This window comes from Corvus hawaiiensis, chromosome 19, assembly GCF_020740725.1.
Source record: "Corvus hawaiiensis isolate bCorHaw1 chromosome 19, bCorHaw1.pri.cur, whole genome shotgun sequence".
Classification (NCBI taxonomy): Eukaryota; Metazoa; Chordata; class Aves; order Passeriformes; family Corvidae; genus Corvus; species Corvus hawaiiensis.
This window is the reverse complement of record NC_063231.1, coordinates 8,271,187-8,291,067: the sequence shown is the minus strand read 5'-3', so window position 1 is coordinate 8,291,067 and position 19,881 is coordinate 8,271,187. Positions and strand designations below refer to the sequence as shown.

Here is a 19,881-nt window from a genome sequence, read left to right as displayed (position 1 = left end):
CAGTTCTGGGCCGGGGCTGTGCTCCAGCAGCTCCTCCAAAGCTCTGCACTGCAAAGCCAGCACTTGACTCTGTGCATGGTCCCTCTTGGGTCAGCATCATTTCCCTTGGGTCTCCTTCACCCCAGCTTTTCCCATGTGTCCCTTGATGATGTGGAGCTTGGCAGCCTCCCTCCATGCTGCTCCTCCCCTCTCTTGCCATGTGCTTTGCCCTTTTGCCAGCCCGTGGGATGCACAGGGCCAGGGATGCAGGAGGACAGCCCAAGGTGCTGGTGACCCCTGGGCTTGGCTCACAGGGGTTTGCAGCTGGAGCACAGGGCTGTGCTGGAGGAAATCACTTATGGAGGGGCTCTGCCAGAGCTGGAGTGCTTCCCTTTCTCCCTGCTTGGAGTTTCTGAACAGGACAAGGAATCTGGGCTTCATTAAGTGCATTGTACCTTGTAGAAGGGAACCCCAAAACTTCCAAAATTGCTTTGCATTAAAAAAAACCCCCAAAAACATGCTGTTGCTGCTCCCACCTGTGCTCCAGGCTGTGGATGGCTCCTGGAGGGGTCCCAGCACAACTCCCCAGCGCTGCCTTCGACCACTGGGCCCGACTGGTGAACGTCCCCGTGCTTCAGCTGCAGGGGGGCTTTGGCTGGGGATCCACCTTTTCCTAATGCCAGGACAGTCTGTCCAAGCCTGGCCTGGGGGCACACAGATGTCCCCATGGCTCTTGGCTCAGTCCCCTGCCTGTCCCTGGGCAGGAGGGGTGGTGGGGGTGCAGTGGGGAGGAGGGTGCTCAGGCACAAGGCTCTTCTTAAAAACTTTAATCTCTTCAGTTATGGGGAGGCATTTGCATTTCACAGCTTTGGGTGGGCCAGATCCCTGTGACTGACCAGTGAGAGGAAAGAAGATGAATAAACCTCACCCAGTAGCGAGCATCCTTTTGTCCTGTTCCATGGAGGAAGCAGGGAAGGGGTGCCCAGCCCTGCACAGGAGCTCCAGGCTCTGCATCCCAGCCCTGGCCCAACCCAGCATGGGTTATTCAGCATAGCACCTTCTCCTCATGGCTGCTCTGTTTTTAACTCCTCCAGGAGGAAGAGGTGGACTCAGAAAGCGAGAAGCTGGTGGTGAGAGAGCCGGAGGATGAGGATGGTGAGTGTCAAGCAAGCCAGAACTCTGCAGGGAGATTATGGACAGGTCTGAAGCCCTGAGTGCTTGGGAATGGTCTCCTTCCTCCAGGAGGTGTTGAGGAAATTCCTACCCCTTCCCCAGGTGCCCTTGGGCTGTTTGCCATGGGGTAGCTTTGTGATGCAGCTGCTCCAAAAGCTCCTTGCCTGCATCCAAGACAATCTCCAGGGGCTTTAGTCAGAGCCACGTTTAACTGATTAGCCAATTAGTTGATTGGAAAATGATTAATTGACTAATTGGGGTGACAACTGCTGCACTCCTAAGACAATGAAACAGATGGTGCCGAGCAGGAATGTGTGTCTGAAGGGGACTCTGCTCCCCTGAGCAGCCCTGAGACGCTGGGATGTCCCCAGGAGTCCTGGCTTGGGGTGGCTGGGGACAGCTGGGGCAGCAGGAGGCCTTGGGGTGCTCTCCCTTCCCTGCCCCACTTTCTGCCTGGCTGTTTGAAGGTGCTGTGTGCAATCCCCCAGCTCGGGAGGATGGATTATGCCTAATGCCACAGAGAATCAAATTTTAATCCTGGTGCCATTCCTGCAAGGTGGGGGAAGCACCTTTGGAGACGGGGCTCCCAAAAGACCCTCATTCCACCCCGCTAGGCTTCCTCACAGCACTGGGGGTTGGGGATGTCACCGTGGGGTCTGTGAGAGGTCTGGTTTGAGGATTGATGGGTGTATCCTGCCAAATGGGTGCTCAGTAATGCTGCTCTGCCGGTGTCTGCCTCTGTGGGTTCAGCTCTGTTCCAGGGCTGCCCTGGCAGCGCAGGGCATCGTTCTGAAGTGGCTGTGACTTGGGATCAGGAGAAGATGATGGCCCCTGGCTGTGAGTCCTGGCTAGCACTGTGTCCTCCCTAAGCACGTCCTGCAGGCAGCCCCTGACTGCTCTCCTGAATTATTCACACCCTTTCTGAAGTGTTTTATGGTGGGGCTGAGCAAAGAGATGGCCCAGCCTGGTGAGGAGACAGCAGGATGCAGCTGGGAATGCCAGCAGTGCCCTGGCTCTGCTGGCATCAGCCCTGCTCCTTCCTTCCCTGTCTCCTGTGTGTGCTGGCCCCACTTAACCCACCAGCAGAGATTCCCCTGGGGCATGTGGGGATCCTGCAGGCATCTGTCACCAGCCTGGGATGCTGCCCTCTGACCAAAACCAGGGAGCAGCCTTCCCAACACTTTGGGCAGGGAGCTGGCAGGGATAACACGTGGATCACGCCAGAGCAAGCATGTTCAGGGGAGAGGTGCACTCTTGGGGCTGCTCTCACCCTGCCAGCTCAGGGTCACAGCACTGGCAAGGCGAAGGCGCAGAGATGAAAGACAAATGTTTTCTTTAATATGAACTCATGGAGGCTCTCAGTAAGTAGGTCACCTCCTATTCCTGTAGTGTTTTCCCTGTCTACATGAAAACCCAGCCTCCCCTTTTCTGTGTGTTTCCTGAAGTTCGTTTTCAATCTGCAAAAAAGTTCCTGAGCTCAAAAAACAGCCAGAGGTTTCCAAAGCCACACACTGTCTCCTTTTTTTAATCACACCGTGTGGGCAGGGAGATGGGGACCTTCCTTGCCTCCTTCCTCCCTTATTATTTTGGTGAGGTGGCAACTAAGCTACTCTTTTTGGGCCAGTCTAAATCCCTAATCTCACTTGATTTTGCTGAAAACCACGTGAAGGAAACAATCTTAATTGTCCTTGAAATCAGTCGAGCTTTACAAAGGTAATTAACAGCTCCTGCTCTGCACCAGCGTCAGGAACAGGATGTTACACCCTCTTTTTTTTTTTTTTCTTTCTCCTAATATCTCCCAAAGCAGCAGCCAGCTGAATTTTCTTTCCATGCACTTTTATGGTCACCCAAAGTGCTGATAAGCTGCAGCATTACTGCTTGTTTCCAGCTGGCCAGGTTTGTTTGTTTGCCCGTGGAGAGGGTTTCCCACTGAGGGAAGTGGAATATGGCCAAGCTGAATGTTTGGGGCTGCAGACCACAGCTTTGGGCTGCTTGCGTTCACACATTTGTGACAAAGCTGGATAAAGGGTTTGCATCCCCTGGGAGCCCCGATGGCATTTAAGGCTTAGAGAAATACTCTGGATCAGTAACTGAGCAGTAACTCAGCAGGACTTCCCAGGGAAGCTCCCCAGGATCAGGAACTTGGAGATGTAAAGAAGTGAGGAAATGTGGGCATTAGCAGGGAGGAGGTCTCTGTGAAATTCCCATCCCACTCCCAGGCATGGTCACTCCAGTGTCTCCCCGGGAAGCCTTGCACTGCTTGTTTCTGAGATCTCTGGTTCTGGATCTGGTTCAGATGAGGCTCTGACTTGCCTTTTATGAGGGGGTCCCCAAGGTCTGGCAGCAGCTGAGTGTGGGCACGAGCTTGGGGTTGGAGAAATCCCGAAATCAAGGTACTGAACACAAGGAGAAAAATCCTTAAGGGCAGTCAGTATTGATTGGAAAAGAGAGGGAAGCTGCTGCTGAACCCTGGGTGTGAGGAAGGGAGGGGAGGAGCTGTGAGGGGTTTTTCATTTGGGCAGGTGAAGGAGGAGAGACAATCATGAATATGGCCACAATAGCAGTGGAGAGGATGGGAAGGAGCTTCATGTGTTAATGGGGACAGAGGATCCATCCATGTGTTACGTACAACTTGGGGCTTTCTCTCCTGCCAGGGGTTTGACTCCTTTAGGGGTCCTGCTGGAGCTGGTAGGTATCCTGGATACTGGTTTGTGGATCATGTGCAATTTTTCAGGGCCATGCAGATGATGAAGTAACATCTTCCTTTTGTGTACCCCTTGGAAGCATCCCCAGGGCTCTGAGGGTCGGGGGAAGCAGCAGATGTTTCTGGGAATGTGGAAACAGCAGTGCTGGATGGTTGGATGTGAAGCAGCCAAGTCCTGCAGTCCTTGGGAGATAAAGGCTCTCAGATAAGCAGCCCACGGATAACCCACAAAGGCGACTACTCAAAGCAGCAGCTCCTCCTGGGCCGCCTCTTGGATTGACCTCCCCTCCTGTTGTTTTCTCCCATCTGTAGGAAGATAAAGCACGGGAGAGGTTTTTAAAAGCAAATAGTGCTCGAACAAAATCCGATTGGAAAAGGATCGGCTTTGGCTCAGAGTCTGTGAGCTTTGGTGCTCTAATTAGCACAGGGCTGAGGCTGGTGAGCCGGGTGGGAGAGCACCCAGGAGAAGGAGACCTTGGTTTCCTCTTCAGGTCTGGTGGCAGAGGGCCTTGGACCTGGCTGTGTTGGTGCTCGTGGGGCTGCCATGGCTCAGTGCTGTTTGCAGCCCTGGGATTTGCCTCGTGGCATCTTCTTCTTTTCACAAGCTTTGTCAAGGGCTGCAGGAGAGCTGCAGGTCTGCATGGCCTGGGACACCATCCGTGAGTCCCAAGCTTGGGAGAGGGCCCCTGGACAAGGAGAGGGAGGGAGGGAGGGAGAAGGAATGCAAGTCTAGAGAGGAGAAGCGGAAAATGCTGCGAGTTAATCAGGGCAGGATTAGCATGCCTTGATAAGCCAAGATGGGCCTGCAAGGCTTTGAATCCAGGGAGAAAAACAGCATATGGTTCCTGTGCTGGAGGATTTACTGGGATCTGCTTCCAGCAGGCTGCTCGCTCTCAGCAGTCCTCACTGTTTGCAGTGCTGGCTGTGGCCCGGCTCCTGCCATCCTCTGGCTGGCAGCACCTTAGCTCTCCTCTGCGATCCACTGCCCAGGCTTTCTGGAGATTGGAGCTGACTCAGGAGGTGTGCTGGGGTGGCCAGAGCATTTGGGGTGCAGGAGCAGAGGTCAGAGAGCACCCCAAGGGAACAACCCCAGTGCTGTTGGTTGTGGCTCTCGGGAGGTCTTTGGTTCACAGATTTCTTGCTCTTTTTTTGTCTCCCCTCTCCCCTCTCCAGCTGCAGATGAGACGTTTTCTTTTAAATACAGTCCTGGAAAGCTGAGGGGAAACCAGTACAAGTCAATGATGTCCAAAGAAGAACTAGAGGAAGAACAAAGGTAAGTTGAGCTTCCTTCCTTTTCTTGCCCAAGCCCACCTGGCTGACATGCCCTTGGAGCAAGCTGGGTGTGCTCAGACCTCTCTCCCCACACTGCCCTCAGCATCTCATTGCTCTGGAGTTCCAGAACTCTCCCACCCAGGAAGACACAAGAACAAATAAAGTCACACTGATTTAGGAGATGGCCCTAAATACCTTTGGAGCTCCTCTGGATGCTTAGACCAAATTTCCCAGCGGATGCAGCTGGTGTATTTGCCCTGATCCCATTAGTTCTGCGTTGATACGTATCTGTTGAGAATCTGATCTCTGGTTACTTCCCCTCCCTTGGCCCTGTGGATGGCCTCCCAACCAAGGACATGGGCACAGCTCAGCAGTACTGGGGCAAAGTGAGGGAGTGAGAGGTTTTAGAGCTCGCTGAGATGGGGCCGATACTGGAAGTGTCCATCCCCAGGGCTGTCTCCTCAGCTGGACGTGGTGGGGATTTACCAAGTAGTGGGCCTGGTAGAGATGGAGAATTGTCCATCTTGCACTTTTAGCTGAAGTGTCCTCCTGAGTCCTGCATGAAGAAAGGTCGAACCTGTCCTGTCACTTAAAACAAGCTTCCTGGCTCAAGATTCCCCAGCCTATACAAGGAATAACCCCACAGCTGAGGGCTCTGTGGCAGGCTGCTCCCTTACAAGTGCCTGCAGCTCACACCCCTTCCCTGAGGACGAGCTCCAAGGAATTGACTTCCCACTGGTGGCTCAACAAGCCTGGGAGATGGTGTTCTCTCCACTGCTGTCCCGACGGCTGTGGGACCCAGTTCTCCACCCAGAGGTTTGCAGAGAGTGATTTAGGGGTGTTTGTTACCCCTTGCCTGTCAAATCATGGTCTAAGTACCACCACAGCTGGCCTGGTGTAAAGAACCAAGCAGAAACTTGAGCACAGCAGGGAAGGCATGGATGGGGGGATCACAGGATCACAGCTCACCCCTGGCTCAGGCATCTCCTGCTAGCAAACCTTGCCTTGAGGCCCTTGGGCAGCATCTTTGTGATGCCACCAGCTGGGCTGGCTGAGGTTTATCTCTGTGATATGAGTAGGGCATTGTGGTAGGCAGAGTAAATCCAGAGACCTGCCCTGCTCTGGGGTCAGCAACAGAAATGAGCTCTGGTTTCCTCTGGCACGGGGTTGATTCTGCATTGGTGGCATCAGGAAAAAACGTTTGCTTTCTTCTTTTCCATGTGTCTTTGTTGTGCCTGAAGTCCCCACCCTGTAAATCGCTGAGCAGGGCTGTGAGTGTCACTGTATTTTTCACTTGGGAAGGGTGGTGGTGGGATGAACTGAGTGAATGCCAGGGACACCCATGGGGCTCGATGGGGTTTGCTTTTCAGGATCCTGCCAAACACCAATGCAAAAATCTACCTGCAGGTGGTAAATTCAAACCCTTTGCACCAGCAGCTCCATCCAAAGCAGCTGAGCAATCACTGCTCAGGTTTTCAGGGCCAGGACTCCTGCAGGGCCTTGGGCTGGCTCCTGTGTGGCAAAAAATGCCCTTGTCACCTGGGGACACTGAGGGGACACTGCCTAAGGATGTGGTGGGATGGGGGTTTTGTACTCAGGACTGTAGAACAGGCTCCAGGGGGTGATGGACCTGTCCTGGGCACATGGCACCGCTCAGGCACCTCTGCTCTTGTGTGTCTGGAGCAGTCCCAGAGCAGGACAGTGCACCTGGAACTGATGGACAGTGCCTGGGCTTCGTGTCCCTCGGAGGCTCTCAGCAGCCTTCCCCACTGAGGGCCGTTGGCAGACATGTTTTTCCTACTGCTCCTTTATTTTCTTCTCTTCCATATTTGTGTTGTTCATTTCTTTAAGGCAGCTTTGTGAATGTTTTTTTGTCTTGCTTTGTTGCTGGCTTACTTTCCCCCCCCTCAAATCTTCACTGCGGCATCAGCAGCTTTTCATTGCAGGCCTCGCAGGTGGTGCAAGGGGGCAGGGCTGCTGCCAGGTAAGCTGGGCGAGCTGAGCACAGCGGCTCAGCCTTGTCCTGCATCCTTCTCCTTGTCCTTCCATCCCTCTCCCCCACTCCATGCGCCCTGACCGTGCTGCTGACCTGCTGTGACCCGGGTTTGCCACCTTTATGTTGCAGGATTGAGCTGACCTCTGATCTCACATCTCTGTAGCAAGTACCTTAGGTCCTCGGCCACAAATATTCTTGCAAATCTTTTTGGTAAGGACACGCTGCTGCTTAGAGGTAGTGGTACCACTGATAACACCTGCTCATGTCTGGGGTTATTTTGCTTTCGGGTTATTTTCCAGGGGAGGGGTTGTTCTGAGCTGCAGTTGGTTGCCTGTCCCACCTCCCTCCCCACCTCCCTGCCCTTCCCTCCTCATAACAGATTAATGAGTCTGCTCCCCTCTGCCTCCATCTCACTTTCCATGAGCACTCCAGGGGGAATGGGGACTCTCAGGTTTGGATGCTCACCTCTTCCATCTTGGGTGCCTGAAGCTGGACATCCCACAGCCAGTTCTTCATACTGATTTAGGAAATTGGGGCTGCTGCTGAGTGGGTGGTTAGTCCTAAGGTGTGTTATCAAAGCTGAGACAGGTTTAGTGTTTGCTTTTAGCCCTGTCACTCCTCCAGCTTTCCCAGGAACCAACAGGTTCCCACGGGAAGCAGCTGTAAGCAACATCCCAAAAATGCAAGTGGGTCCTCAGAGGCTACTTCTTGTGTAGTTCACAAGTCTGAATTTTGGGACTCCTTGATTTTGGAGATGCCATGGAAAATATTCCTCACCTGTTGCAGGAGGAGCTGTAGGACTTCAGACAGGAGAGTACAGGCATGCAATAGGTTTGGTTATTTAAGCAAAAAACCCACTTCTGTTGTAACCTGCATCCCTGAAGAAGTTGTGCTTGTCCTGCCTACAATTCACTTGAGTCTTGTGGCTTCCAACTGGTGCTAAATCTGGACTAAAAGGGGAAGGAATGTGACCTTTACTGAGTGATGCAACTTCCTGCTTCTAGTGACTTCAGCCTTAAAAATTAGAGTGTTTACTGAGGGAGGAGGACAGTAAATCCTGTTGGTAAATACATCTGCTGGGGTGGTGGCTGTGCTTGATCACACCTGGTGGGTCACCAATCCTAGAACAGAAGCACGTAGCCTTTGCCTCCCTGGGGGAGAAAAACAGTCTGGGCAGGAAGGGGAAGAGTGCAGGGGAAGGATGCAGCCCTTGGTCCAGCCAGCACAGCTTATTCCCAAATCCTTCTCTTCTGCACCTGAGGCTTTTGGCCGTCTGTTGCCAGCTGTAGCTGCCACGGTGCAAAGCTGTAGCTCAGGAAGTGTGAGCTGTGGTGGTGCAGCTGCCCCTGCTCAGACAGGGCTGAGGTGTGGGTGTGAGACACAGCCAGGCTGCCTGAGAGGTGGTGCTGTCCTGGCTGGGCAGCTCCTGTGGAGGGAGGAGGGAGGAAGAGCTCCCCAGTAGTGCCTTCAGGGCCTGGCTCTCATGGATGGCTTGGAGTGGTCTCTGCCAGATGCTCTTCAAACCTCCCTTAAGGCTGAAAGAGGTTAGTGGGGATTTTTTCTGTTAGAAATGAATATGGTCAGGACTCTGCTGAGCATTGACAGCTGCAACAAGGCCCCACTCATAATAAAAGAGAAAACAATGGGAGAAATGGCCCCCTTGGGCCTCTGCTTTCAGTTCTCTCTTTCCATGAGGCAAAGCAGGTCCCAGCCAAGCCTTGGTTGGCCTCAATGATGTCAAGGGGTTGAGCTGTCTGTGCTTTCTCCTTGTCACTCTTGGCTAGGTGTGTTGGCAGGAGAAAGGAGAGCAGATCCCACCTGACAGGCTCTAGAAAGGTCTCTCCTCTCTGTCCTGTGTCTGGAATTGAGGAAGAGGTGGGGGTGAAGAGCCAGACGCTGCCCCATGGCAGATCACTTGAACAGGGTCTAATGAATGGCACCAAACTGCTCAGACATGCTCTGCTGTTGGCAGGGGCACTCCTGGGTGGAGCAGGAGATCCCCCAGACCACTGTCAGCCTCTGGAAGAGTGCAGGGAAGATAGGGATAGCTGCCCAGTTTCCCTGGCTAATGGGCTCAGTTCCCACAGGCAGGTGAACCTTTCAAGGAGCAAACTCTCCTCCTGCCTCTCAGTCCTCTCCTCTCACCTCCTGGCCAGCCACAGATGGGTTGAGGTGACACTGTTTGAATACAGACTGGGTTTAAGCCTAGGGCTCAACTGCAAATTGGAATTCATGCAAGGGGAATTGGATGGCTGTAAATATCAAGCTCAGCCCTTGGTGGAAATTTAGCAATGGAAACCTGCCTCCTCCCCAGCTGGGTTCAGAGTGCCTCTTGGTGATGAGGCACTGAAAAAAACTGGGCTTGGACCCTGGAATTTCAGCAAGGCAGAGTGTCCTGGGTAGACCCTGTTTCTAGGGAATGGCAGAGAGACCTTTCCCTGCTCTGCAAGGCATCCTGAATCAATGTGGGATGCAGCTGTGGCATGAGGGACAACCGTGCTGAAGTTGGAATTTCGAATGAGACAATGTTGGTGATGACAACTCTGGAGCACACAAGGGCAGGAAGCAGCTGCAGGGGCTTAATGACTGTGTTGACAGACCTTGACCTCTTTCAAACCACTTCACTAGTGGCCCTCCAAAAATAGGTGGGTGGACAGGGCTGGGGGAGGCTGCATTTCGGGAGAGCTGTCCATTGGCATCTGTCCCTGTCCACCCCCTGCATTGCCATCACATAACCCTGGCTTGCCTGCTCACTCCCCCCTCCATACTGCATGGGGTCTTTCTTCTCCCTCTCTTTTGCTAACCTTCCCCCCACCCAGTGCTTTGCTGTCCTGTCCTGTCCTGTCCTGTCCAGCATGGTGCTTCTTTTGGATGAGGGAAGCTGGTAAGTTTGGGCTTTTTGGGGAGGGGTTTATTATTTGTTTGCTTCTCATCTTCTGCAGCACGGTAGTCGTCCTGGGCTGAGGGAGGAGGAGTAGCAGCAAGGGGTGCAGAGCCCAGGGCCATGGGACTCTGCAAGGCAGGGTGGCCACTGCTTCACCACAGCCACAAGCCACAGGGATGGCACCAGCCGTGGGCAAGGTTGCTTTCAGCTGCCAAACACCCAGGGCATGAGGTGTGTTTGCTTCCCACCTGCCTCTTGTACTAAAGGGCACTGTATATTTGGGGATCCCTGCTGAGATCCCCCTCATGCTCACTCTGTAGGTGCCCAGCTCCACTTGGATGAGGCAGAAGTCTGCTGGTGGCCTGGAGCTGTTCCCTGCCTCCATATCACCGGGAAAACGTCCTCTGACCTATGAGCTGTCAGTGGACTGGAGCCCTGGCCCTATTTATAGTCATGACTGAGTCATGAATCCCCAAAAGCTTTAAAAACAGAGTAACTCAGGGTGCGTCCCTCAGAAAGCCAGGGAACGGGAGGCCAGGAAGCCCCTTCCTCATCTCCTCCTCTCCTGTCCCAGAGAGGAAACCCTTGCAAACTCCCCCGTAGCCTTTGCAGGGTGTGAGTCTCTGACCCTGCCTTGGCATGAGATTTTAGTTGAGACAGCAACTCTGCTTGAGCTCCTGGGGTTTTTTTTTTGGCTCAGGTCCTGAATTGTCCTGGCTTGTGGCTGCTTCTCTGTGTCTCCCTCACCCAGCGCTCATGACTTGTCTTCATCTGCTTCTGCTTAACCTTGTGCAGCACGGGCAGCTGGCTGTTCTCTGCCTGCTAACTCCTTGGGAGCCCTGCTCTGCCTGCCCTGGGCTCCCCTGCAGCTGGGAGAGACCCAGGGTCGCAGGGAACTGGGGCATCTCACCAGGCTGGGAGCAAACTGGTATTCAGCGAGCTGGAGAACAAACACCGAGTGATGGAGGAAAGCGCAGCCCCACCCGGCCGTGGCTTTTCCCACTGCTGTGGTGTTGGCTGGGGTGGTCAGGAGTGTTGCAAGGGAATGGGCACACGACTGATGGATGAGCTGGTCAGGAGCACAAGCCACCTTCCTGGCTCTGTTCTGGCCTTTTCAGCTGTTGCTGCTCTGGCTGGGAAATGTGGGAAGCTTCTGCCTTGAAACAGCTGCGGGCAAGGTCTGCTGGGGGTGATACAGCCCCCGATCCCACTGACTCCCGCTCCTCACCAGCCCTGTCCTAAAGGCAATGGGACTTGTGCTCCCTGGTCACGCTGGTTCTGGCAGGTATTTCCCAAAGCCCAGTGCACCTTTCAACTTCTCTGTCCCACTGGAGGAATTTCAGATTTGTGTTGATGAAGCTCCTTTTGGTACCTCTCACTCAATCACGCTTCTGTCTTCTAAGCTCTGTCTCCCTGGTCTGCATTTAAGTCCTCTCTGTGTTTTACTGATCAGCTGAAGCAATAGGCTCACACTTTTGGGAGCACCAGGAAAGCTTGAATTTAGTGTGTCATTCCTCATAGTCTTCCTGCAATACCTCAAGACTGGGTTATAGTCACCACCAGAGATGAGATGGTAAAGAAACAGGGACAATGGCGATGGGACCATCCCCAGCAGTGAGATGGGAGGGAACTTCCTGGGGAGAACTCAACCACCCATTGCCAGGTCTGCCCAGCACTAAGGGCTTTTGTTCCCTGCTCTTCATCCTCAAGGGTCAATCCTAGTTTGGAGTGAGAAGATTCTGGAGCCAGGTTGCTGTCCACCTTTCTTGCCATGATTTCAGAGCAGAGGACTCATAGTCCTGAAAAGGTCCTGAGCCAGGCAAAGGAGCTGGGAATGCTCCGTGCTTCTGAAAATCATCTTTTTGAGTGAAAGTACTCCTGAAAAGGGCACAAGCAGTTACCAGGCATGGTTACAGTAGGATGCTCTGGGCTCTCCTTAGAGTGAGTCAGGACTCCTTTGGAAAGCCATAGTCTATGAATGGGGTAGAGATTTCCTGACAGGCTGTGGATTTTTGCACACATGAGCGATAAATGCACACGGGAATGCCACCAGTAACTCCTGTTTTTCAGAGCTGAGGTGCTGTCTGCTCTCAAAAGCAAGAAGCCTTGTGGCAATGCTGTGGCTGAGCTGGAGTGAGGGAATGCTCCTGAGGCCACCAAGACACACAGTTTCCATGCTACTTTGAGACCTTCAGTTCCTGAGCCGCCCTCATATTCCAGGACCTGCTTTTGTCTGGGCTCCTTTTTCTCCAGCTGTTCTTTGTACAGAACATGTCCAGCTGACAAATCATGCAATTCAATGACTTGGCCATTGGCTTGGGCAAGAACAGAGATACCTGGATAATCTTTATCAGAAGAAATTATACAGCTTCTGGCAAAAGAAGGCCCTAACCTGGTTTGATTGATGAGCTGCTGCGGGCAAGCATGCAGATCCAAGGAGAATGGAAAGGAGGGAAGAGCCAAGCATAAGCAGTGGCTCAAATCTCTGAGCCTCCATCCCAAGCTAATTAAGACTTTCAGGTTCCATGGTAGCAATGCCAGAGCTTCTCAGCCAGGGGGTTTATATGGCCCCAGTGTCCCAGACAGCCTCATGCTCTTTAGTCCAATTCCCCTCACAGCTTGCTCCAGGAGCAGAAAGGGGTATCCCTGTTGTGCAGATGGGAATTTCTGGCTCTGATGGGCACCCTCCATTAGGGTCATGCTGGTTTTGAGATCTTCTCACCCCAGCTGTCAGCCTGGCCCTGTGCTGGAGATAAGTATCCCTGTGAGGGACTCATCCACCCTCTCTTATGTCCCCCATCCCTCCCCACTCCAGCTGTGGCACGCTGGAGGGGACATCCCCTCCTGGGCCCCCGTGGCAACGAGCTTATGCCCTCACACATGAAATCTGATTATGCTTGCGTGACTTGAGCGGGATGATCCGCTCCTCAGCGCTGCGAATCCCGTAGAGTGATTATCCACTCCGGAAAATTTCCTTTCTTTGTCCTAATGGGATGGCCACTGAGCCTCAGCAACGTCACTGCAGTAACCCCAGTCCCATGTGATGCTTCCCCCGGCATCTCCCATCCGGGATCCGGGTCACCGGCCACGCTCAGACGGCTGCTGGAGAGGGCAAGATTTGGCAGAAGACTGAGGAAGAAATGAGGCTGTTCCTCACCCTCACACTGTGGCTGGCAGGAGTAGGGGACTTTCAAATGTGGCTCATGTGTTATGGACCATGATCCCTGTTGAATCCAGGAGGAACGAGGCTGGGGTGTGTCTGTCTGTGTTTGTAGGGTAGGTGATGTGTGTTGTAGCTTCCCTGTACCCCAGTGCAGGTCTCTGTGTGCATGGGCAGCTGTCCAGCCTTCTGCCGGCTGTTTCCTGATGTGGATGGTTCACCCATGAGAGATGCTGGGGCACTAAGAGCAGAGTGTCTGGAAGGTTCCAGCTGAGAACAAGTGACCACCTTTTTTAGCCCCTGGTTCTGCTAACAAGACCTGGAGGGAGTGCCTGGATGTCCCCACACATAAAACACATCTACTCATCTCACCCTCCTTCCCTGGGGCACCGGCAGAGCTTCCCATCGAAAGGAAGTGACCTGCAGGGAGTTTGGGGTTTTTACCTCCTTCCCTTGAACAGACTCATGTGTTGAAAGATTGAGAAAGGTCGAGCTGTTCAGGCACACTGCCCTGTGAAATCAGCACTTGTTCCTGGCTCATCTGGCTACAGGTGGGAAGAGGAATCCAGGCTGGACAAGGGTGCCAGCAGCCCCAGGAGGCTCTGCACAGGACATTGAGGCAGTAACCCCTGGAGTTAATTAGCTGGGCTTCTCCAGTTCTTATTAGTAGCTCAGAAGGGTTGTAACTTAGCTTGGTGCCAGACAAGAGGATTTGCACTTCTGATTGGGTTTCGACTATCCTGCTGCAGTTGATGAAGCAAAGTCCTTCTTAGAGGCATGAGGTTTGCAGACAGCAACTTGTCCTGCCCTGAGGGGGAAGCTGCCTTGCCTTCCCCCCAACACACACACCGAGGGCTCCCCCTGCTCGTTTGTGTGAATAATAATGAACCAACCTGAGGAGTAGAATGACTGAAATGATTTCTCTCCCTCTTTCTCTTTGCAGACCTGAAGACTATATGAAGTTGTCCCTAGCCTCCTCCTAAAGGCATCCCTTGGCATCTTTAAAGGCTTGAGAGAAATACCAAAACCAACCAAACACACCCATAAGAGAAATCCATAAACCCTCAAAACTTGGGATCCCCTCTTGTTCTGAAGTTGAGTTCTTCAAAAACTCCTGTCAAGTTTGAGGAGATCCTGTTGTGTGGCTCCATGGACTGGGGCTGGGCCCAAGCAGTGACTTGAGTTGTGTTTGGGGGACTGGGAAGAACCTTCCTCCCTCTCCCCACAAACAAAACCCAAAGTGAACGCTAAATACGCAGCGAGTCTATTAGTTGTGCTTGTTCCATGTATTAGGCCATGAAATCCATGTTGTTCCTTTCCTGGGGTGGGCAAACCATAGCTCTTCTCTCAGACCAGCCAGGATCTTGTACCAGACTCTTGAGTTGTTTTACCCTGGAGCCAAACTCCTCTTTACTGCTGGGGGATGGGAACTGCCTGTGATTTCCAATGTTGTACAAAGCTGCTTTACTCCGAGGGACAAAGTGGGGTCCATGTGAGGGATGGCAGACGATGGCTGGGCTGACTCAAATCTTGCTTCTGTAGTTATTTTAGCAGAGAGCTGATTCTGTAGGTAGACAGGAGACTCAAGAAGTGATGAAGCTTGATAATTTAGCTGCTCTGCTTGCGGTGGAGAGACCACACTTTGGCTGCTGTTAATATCTGCATCTTCACTTTTCCCTGCTCCAGTTCCCAAGAGGAGAGACCCAAGGAGGTAGCAATCGCATCAGGGGTTCCCTCTGGCTCAGGATGAGATAGTGGAGGTCCTGGGAGGGGCACACTCCCCATTCCTCTGCCTGCTTGCTGTTCCAGTGCCCTCTTCTCTTGCTGGTCCACGCGAGCCAGAGCTCAGCGTTGCCCCTCAGCTCTGTCACACAGAGCAGATGAATTTGGCTGGGCACATGCTCGGTTTTAAATCAAACCCAGCTGGTTTTTGAGAGAGAGAAGAGGGTCCGAGTCCTCTAGTGATGTTGTAGAAACACCAGGCTGGGTGGGGATGTGCCCTTCAAAGCTTCTCTGTCACTGCCTCTTGGCTAACGCTGCAAACATATCAGAAACCCAAGAGGCTGCTTTTTTTTCTTTTCCCCTTTTTAATTCCTGTGCAGACAATACTTGAAACCTTGTACACAGTTGTCCTTTCCAGCGCCTGGGGTTGGCAAACTCTTCATAAAAGGGCTCGTTTAAAGAACAGCAGGAGGCTTCAGCTTTGGAAGAGGCTGGGCTGCCCCTTCCCAGCCGACAACTGCAAGCGTGTTCAATGGTTTGCATATGAATTTAGGCACATCTGGACGCTCTGCTTCAACATCCCGCTGGTACAGCCACTGTGTCCCCTCGGTGCTGGCTGGCTGACTGTGTCCCAAGCACCCAACTATGCAAAGAATGCCTTATATCCGTTGTGTTTAAGTTACATGGCAAGATGTACATCCAGCAAAGTTGGTAGTTAAGTCCAGATTTTTGCTAGTGGCAGCAAGTCAAACTCTTTCTTCAGCTCAAATGGCTGTCTGGGTATTTTTTACTTCTGTTTGGTTTTGTTTGTTTGTTTTGTATCTGATGGTGGCTCTTATACAAAGGACTGTAACTCTAGTGGCTTGAATCTGTAAAAATTGCCTTTGTTTGGTCCAATAAACCTTTGAATAGTTTATTTGGTTTGTGCTTGTTCTCCCTCCCTCCAGCAGCTTGTAACTTCTTCCTCAAGAGATTTGTGTTGAAAATCTGGATTTTAGGTTAGAGGTACATTCTGCCCTCCTATGACTTTTACCCCACAAATGATTACATTCCCATAAATGATCAGAGGGAAAATCAGGGATATTCCCTTCTTTTCTGCTGAAGCAACGCAGTGTTGCAGCAGGATCCTGGTCTTGTTTGGCTGCAGAGCAATTAACAACATTCCCAATGCAGAGCTCTGCCCAGGATTTCAGCTGCTGTGGACACGGGTGCGTAGCAGTTCCTAAACCCCAGATCGCTAACATACCTATGGCTCACTGCCCCAAACTAACTGTAAGAGACTTGGACTAAAATGTCTAAAAAGAGCCTAAGGGAGCTAAGTATGCAAATGTAATTGCCTATGAAGAAGAATTAGGCTGCTTCAAAAATCCTTAATTAATCTGTTTTGTCAGCAATCAGTAAAATCCTGTTTGACCTCCTGAATCCAAGTAGTTTTGAGGACAGCATTTATGAGAAGGCAGAATGATTCTCTTTGTGAATGGGTTATGTTTGATCTGAACTCATCCAAAACCAAACCAAGCTGGAGCACTACAAAGCTGTTTTGCAAGGTCGCCTCTGATAGGAGAAGCTCCTCTTCAAACACAGTTTCATGTTTGTGGTGCCTTACTCTTCCTTCCCAGGCTCTTTTCTCTCTTTATCTTTGTTTTGTTGTCCCTTTGTAGTAGATTATGGAATGTAGAGAAGTAACAGCAGTAACAGCTCTTTTTTCTGTTTTCCAAATGCACAGTCATGATATTTAAATTTGAAGGGAGAGCCAAAATGCATTGATGTTTTGCTTCAGAAAAAGAGAGTGAATATTGTCTGTGATCCTGACTTTGGAGATAAGGAAATGAGCCTCTGGAGAGGTTTCAGCAGTGCTGATATCTGTGAAATAAGGAGTGAGGGATGCAGACCTGTGTGAGCACTCCCAGCTGGGATGCACTGCAGACATGGGAGGCCAAGCTGTGTATTGAATTTCTCCACACCAGACTGGCAACGTGCCCTCTGGTGCCCAGCGGTGATCTACAATAAAATATTGATCACTAATGACCCTGCTTCCCTTCCTCTCGTCTGGAAAGGGCAGCTGGATGCTCTTCCTGTGAGAAAAAACATTAGAAGAGACAAACAAATTCAGGCTTCCATAACCAAAAGATCCCACATCATTACCAGGATATGTTTGGTCGTAGGACCATTGCATTTTAATTGCAATAGAAAAGAACTGGCAAATGAACTTGCTTTAGCCAGGATCTGCTTTTTCCCTGCCCTGTTTGCTTCAGCAGTGCTGAGAGGACAGGCTGCTGTTCCTGCTTCTGCTGGGACTTAGCCCAGGAGACGGGAAAATGCAGAGCAGGGGCTCAGGAGCACGGAAAAAAGGTTCCTCTGCTCATTCCTGACTCTCTTCCACTGGTCTTGTTCATGGTGTGGTGGCTGCTGGTGTCTTGATGCTGTCCTTTCTTTCAAGCAAAGATTGTGTCCCCATTTTGCCTGTCAATAGTTATTACTGCCCCTTCTGTTTCCAGAACAGCTGATAGCTCGTCCACACAGGCCTTGCAGGAAGACTACCCCAGGTTATCCAGTAGCGTGCATTTAAATGGATTAATTAAATGGTTTCAAGTCCTGTGTGGGAAGATGGTTGTGGCAGGAAAGAGGTGACAGGGTGGCCACGTGGGAGTAAAAGCCAGATTCTGTGGGTTTAGCCCACAGGAGGTCTAAGGGTGCTGAACAAGCAGGATGAGCTGAGATTGTGGCAGGTCTGCGCTCTGAGCTGTTACTGAGTTCTGGCCTCACACTCATGCAGGGACAAAATAAGCCTTGAAGTAACAGGAGCTACATCTGCCTTGTTACAGCCATAAAGCACCACATCCTCATTAGTTCTTTTCATCTCCCACAGGAGGGTCAGGAATGAGATGTGCTAGGCAATAGAGCAGCCTGATCCCAATCAGGTAGGAGTGTGGCAGTGGGAACATTACATCCCTCAGCCTGCCCTGCCTGGAGCACATTCATTGCCCTAAAAGAGGATTCTGTACATCAGTTCATGAGCTACCTGCAAACAAATTACATTCCTTTGCTGCCCTCCCCAATAAAGCCCTGTCACAGTTACCAATCTTCACAGGATGTACAGTGGTTAAGTGGTTCAGGGTATGGAAAAATCAGGATATCCTGTTAGGGGGAGAAGGGTGTTAATCATCTACTAGGGGACTGCCTGGGGATTAAAAATCCAGGCCAGGTGGTCCACTGGTCAGCCTCTGCCCGTACAGAGACCACCTCTCTGCTGGACTGGCTACCTGGGTCCATCTCACCATTTGACATTGCAGACAAACTCGAATCCAAGCAAATTCCCCTCTGTGATCTTATCTTCCAGTGGCTGATTAAAGTCATGTCCACACTGGGAGGTACACACACTGGCTCTCTAGTTTTAAGTTAGGATATACATTTAAAATTTAATAGCTACTCCTGAATTACTCTGTATCTGCATCCTCTCATTACAGAAGGAAAGCACACTGTGCTGTTGGATCTTACTCCAGGTTCATTATGGAGTCTGCTGAATTGGGACATGCTGGTCTTACAAAACTCCACATGTCGAGTTATCTTGAAAGTTTGAGCACAGATAAGCCCTAAGGAACTCCAAAGCTGGTGTTAAAGCAGGCTGGTTTATCTCCACGTTTAAGGAGCTGCAGAAAGACGTGCAGGATGATGGGATAGATGGGAAGGGGGAGGAAGGAGAACCAGAGGCTATCTCTGTCTTATCTCCCACAGACAGATTTCCTGCAGCCAGTAAGGTTTGTACAGCAACCTGCCTTTGGCTCTGTGTTTCATTTGACCGTGGTGTTCTTGCTCCTGGACTGGCTATTCCTACTTCTCCTTTTCTTCTTGACAGGGTTCAGAGAGAGCAGCTGGCTGCCATCTTCAGACTGATGAAGGAAAAAAGTGACACGTTTGGAGAGATGTCTGAAGGAGACATGAAGGAGCAGCTCAGACTGTACGATATATAACCTTGCAGCCAGGGGAGGCTGTGCCCAAAAGCCATCTTGGCCCTTATTATGCAGGACACTGGAGGCTGTAGTGCTTTAAAAGTGTCTCAGTAGTTACCTTGCAGTTCCAGTTTGTTTTGCAAACACATATAGGCCTGTCATATGTATTTCAAAAGACTTGTAATTCCTCAGACTTGTAACCATTTTTCTTTGTAGAGCTATCATGTCGTACAGAGATTTTTACCTCTTTCTGGCTGGGTCGTATGTCTCAGTCCTACAAAGCAGTTAAACCCACAACATTTTTTCTGGCCATGCTTTATGCAAATGAACTTTCAAGCCTAGTCTTTCTCAGTTTGATATCTGAAGAAAGCCAAAGATGAAGAGTGTAAAATGCATTAAAATCATAGAATAACTCAGGTTGAAGGGCCCTGTAGTCAAACCTCCTGCTAAAAGCAGCATCAGTTGTGAGACCAAGCTGGGTTACTCAGGGCTTTATCCTGTTGGGTCTGGAAAAGCTCCAGAGATGGAGACTGCACAACCTCTCTTGGCAGGGAGGCTTCCAACCCTACAGGTAGAAAACAAACAGCCAAAGGCATTAGTGCTCTGATCCGGGGCGTGTTGCCTCTCATCTCCCTGGAAGGAACACTTCATCCTCCTTCATGCTGGCTTTGTGAAACCAATCCAAGTCGGTTCCGGCTGACCTCGTTGAGCTCATCCTCACGCCTGAGGAAGCAGCAGCAAACCACAACCTGGAAACACAAACATCTCCTCGCCTCCTGACACGGGTGAAAGGAGCGCAGAAAGGCTGCTGGGTTTATTACAAAGATGGTTGTGTCCACCTCAGATCCTGCTCTTCTCATACAAAATTATGTGGGAAGCTACATACTTAGGAAATCTCTGTGGATTTATCAAGTGTTTTGAACAGTCTTGACCAGCCTTTGGTGGTTTGGATAGAGTAAATCAATGAGCATTCCTAATTATAACTAAATGTCTTCTGGTGTGCTTATCTCTCCTATGAAATCCTGTTAAATACTTTCTTAT

General features: G+C 51.3%; 1 protein-coding gene across 9 annotated transcripts in view; it reads left to right on the top strand.

Moving 5' to 3' along the window:
* Window positions 1-19,823, top strand: part of MXRA7 (matrix remodeling associated 7) — a 28,371-nt gene extending 8,548 nt beyond the window's left edge. Inside the window, exons 3-7 of one of the 9 annotated variants that reach the window (XR_007207517.1) lie at window positions 1,074-1,134; window positions 5,030-5,129; window positions 7,075-7,112; window positions 7,254-7,334; window positions 14,112-14,212. Coding sequence is in view for 8 of the 9 variants with exons in the window: in XM_048323501.1 (XP_048179458.1) it covers window positions 1,074-1,134; window positions 5,030-5,129; window positions 18,747-18,861 (276 nt within the window). In the remaining variant the exon portion in view is untranslated. Of the gene's footprint in view, window positions 1-1,073; window positions 1,135-5,029; window positions 5,130-7,058; window positions 7,113-7,253; window positions 7,335-14,111; window positions 15,807-18,746 lie in introns of those variants that run through there. The other 8 variants (XM_048323504.1, XM_048323505.1, XM_048323506.1 and 5 more) reach the window with 8 other exon arrangements.
* The last annotated feature ends 58 nt before the right edge of the window (window positions 19,824-19,881 follow it).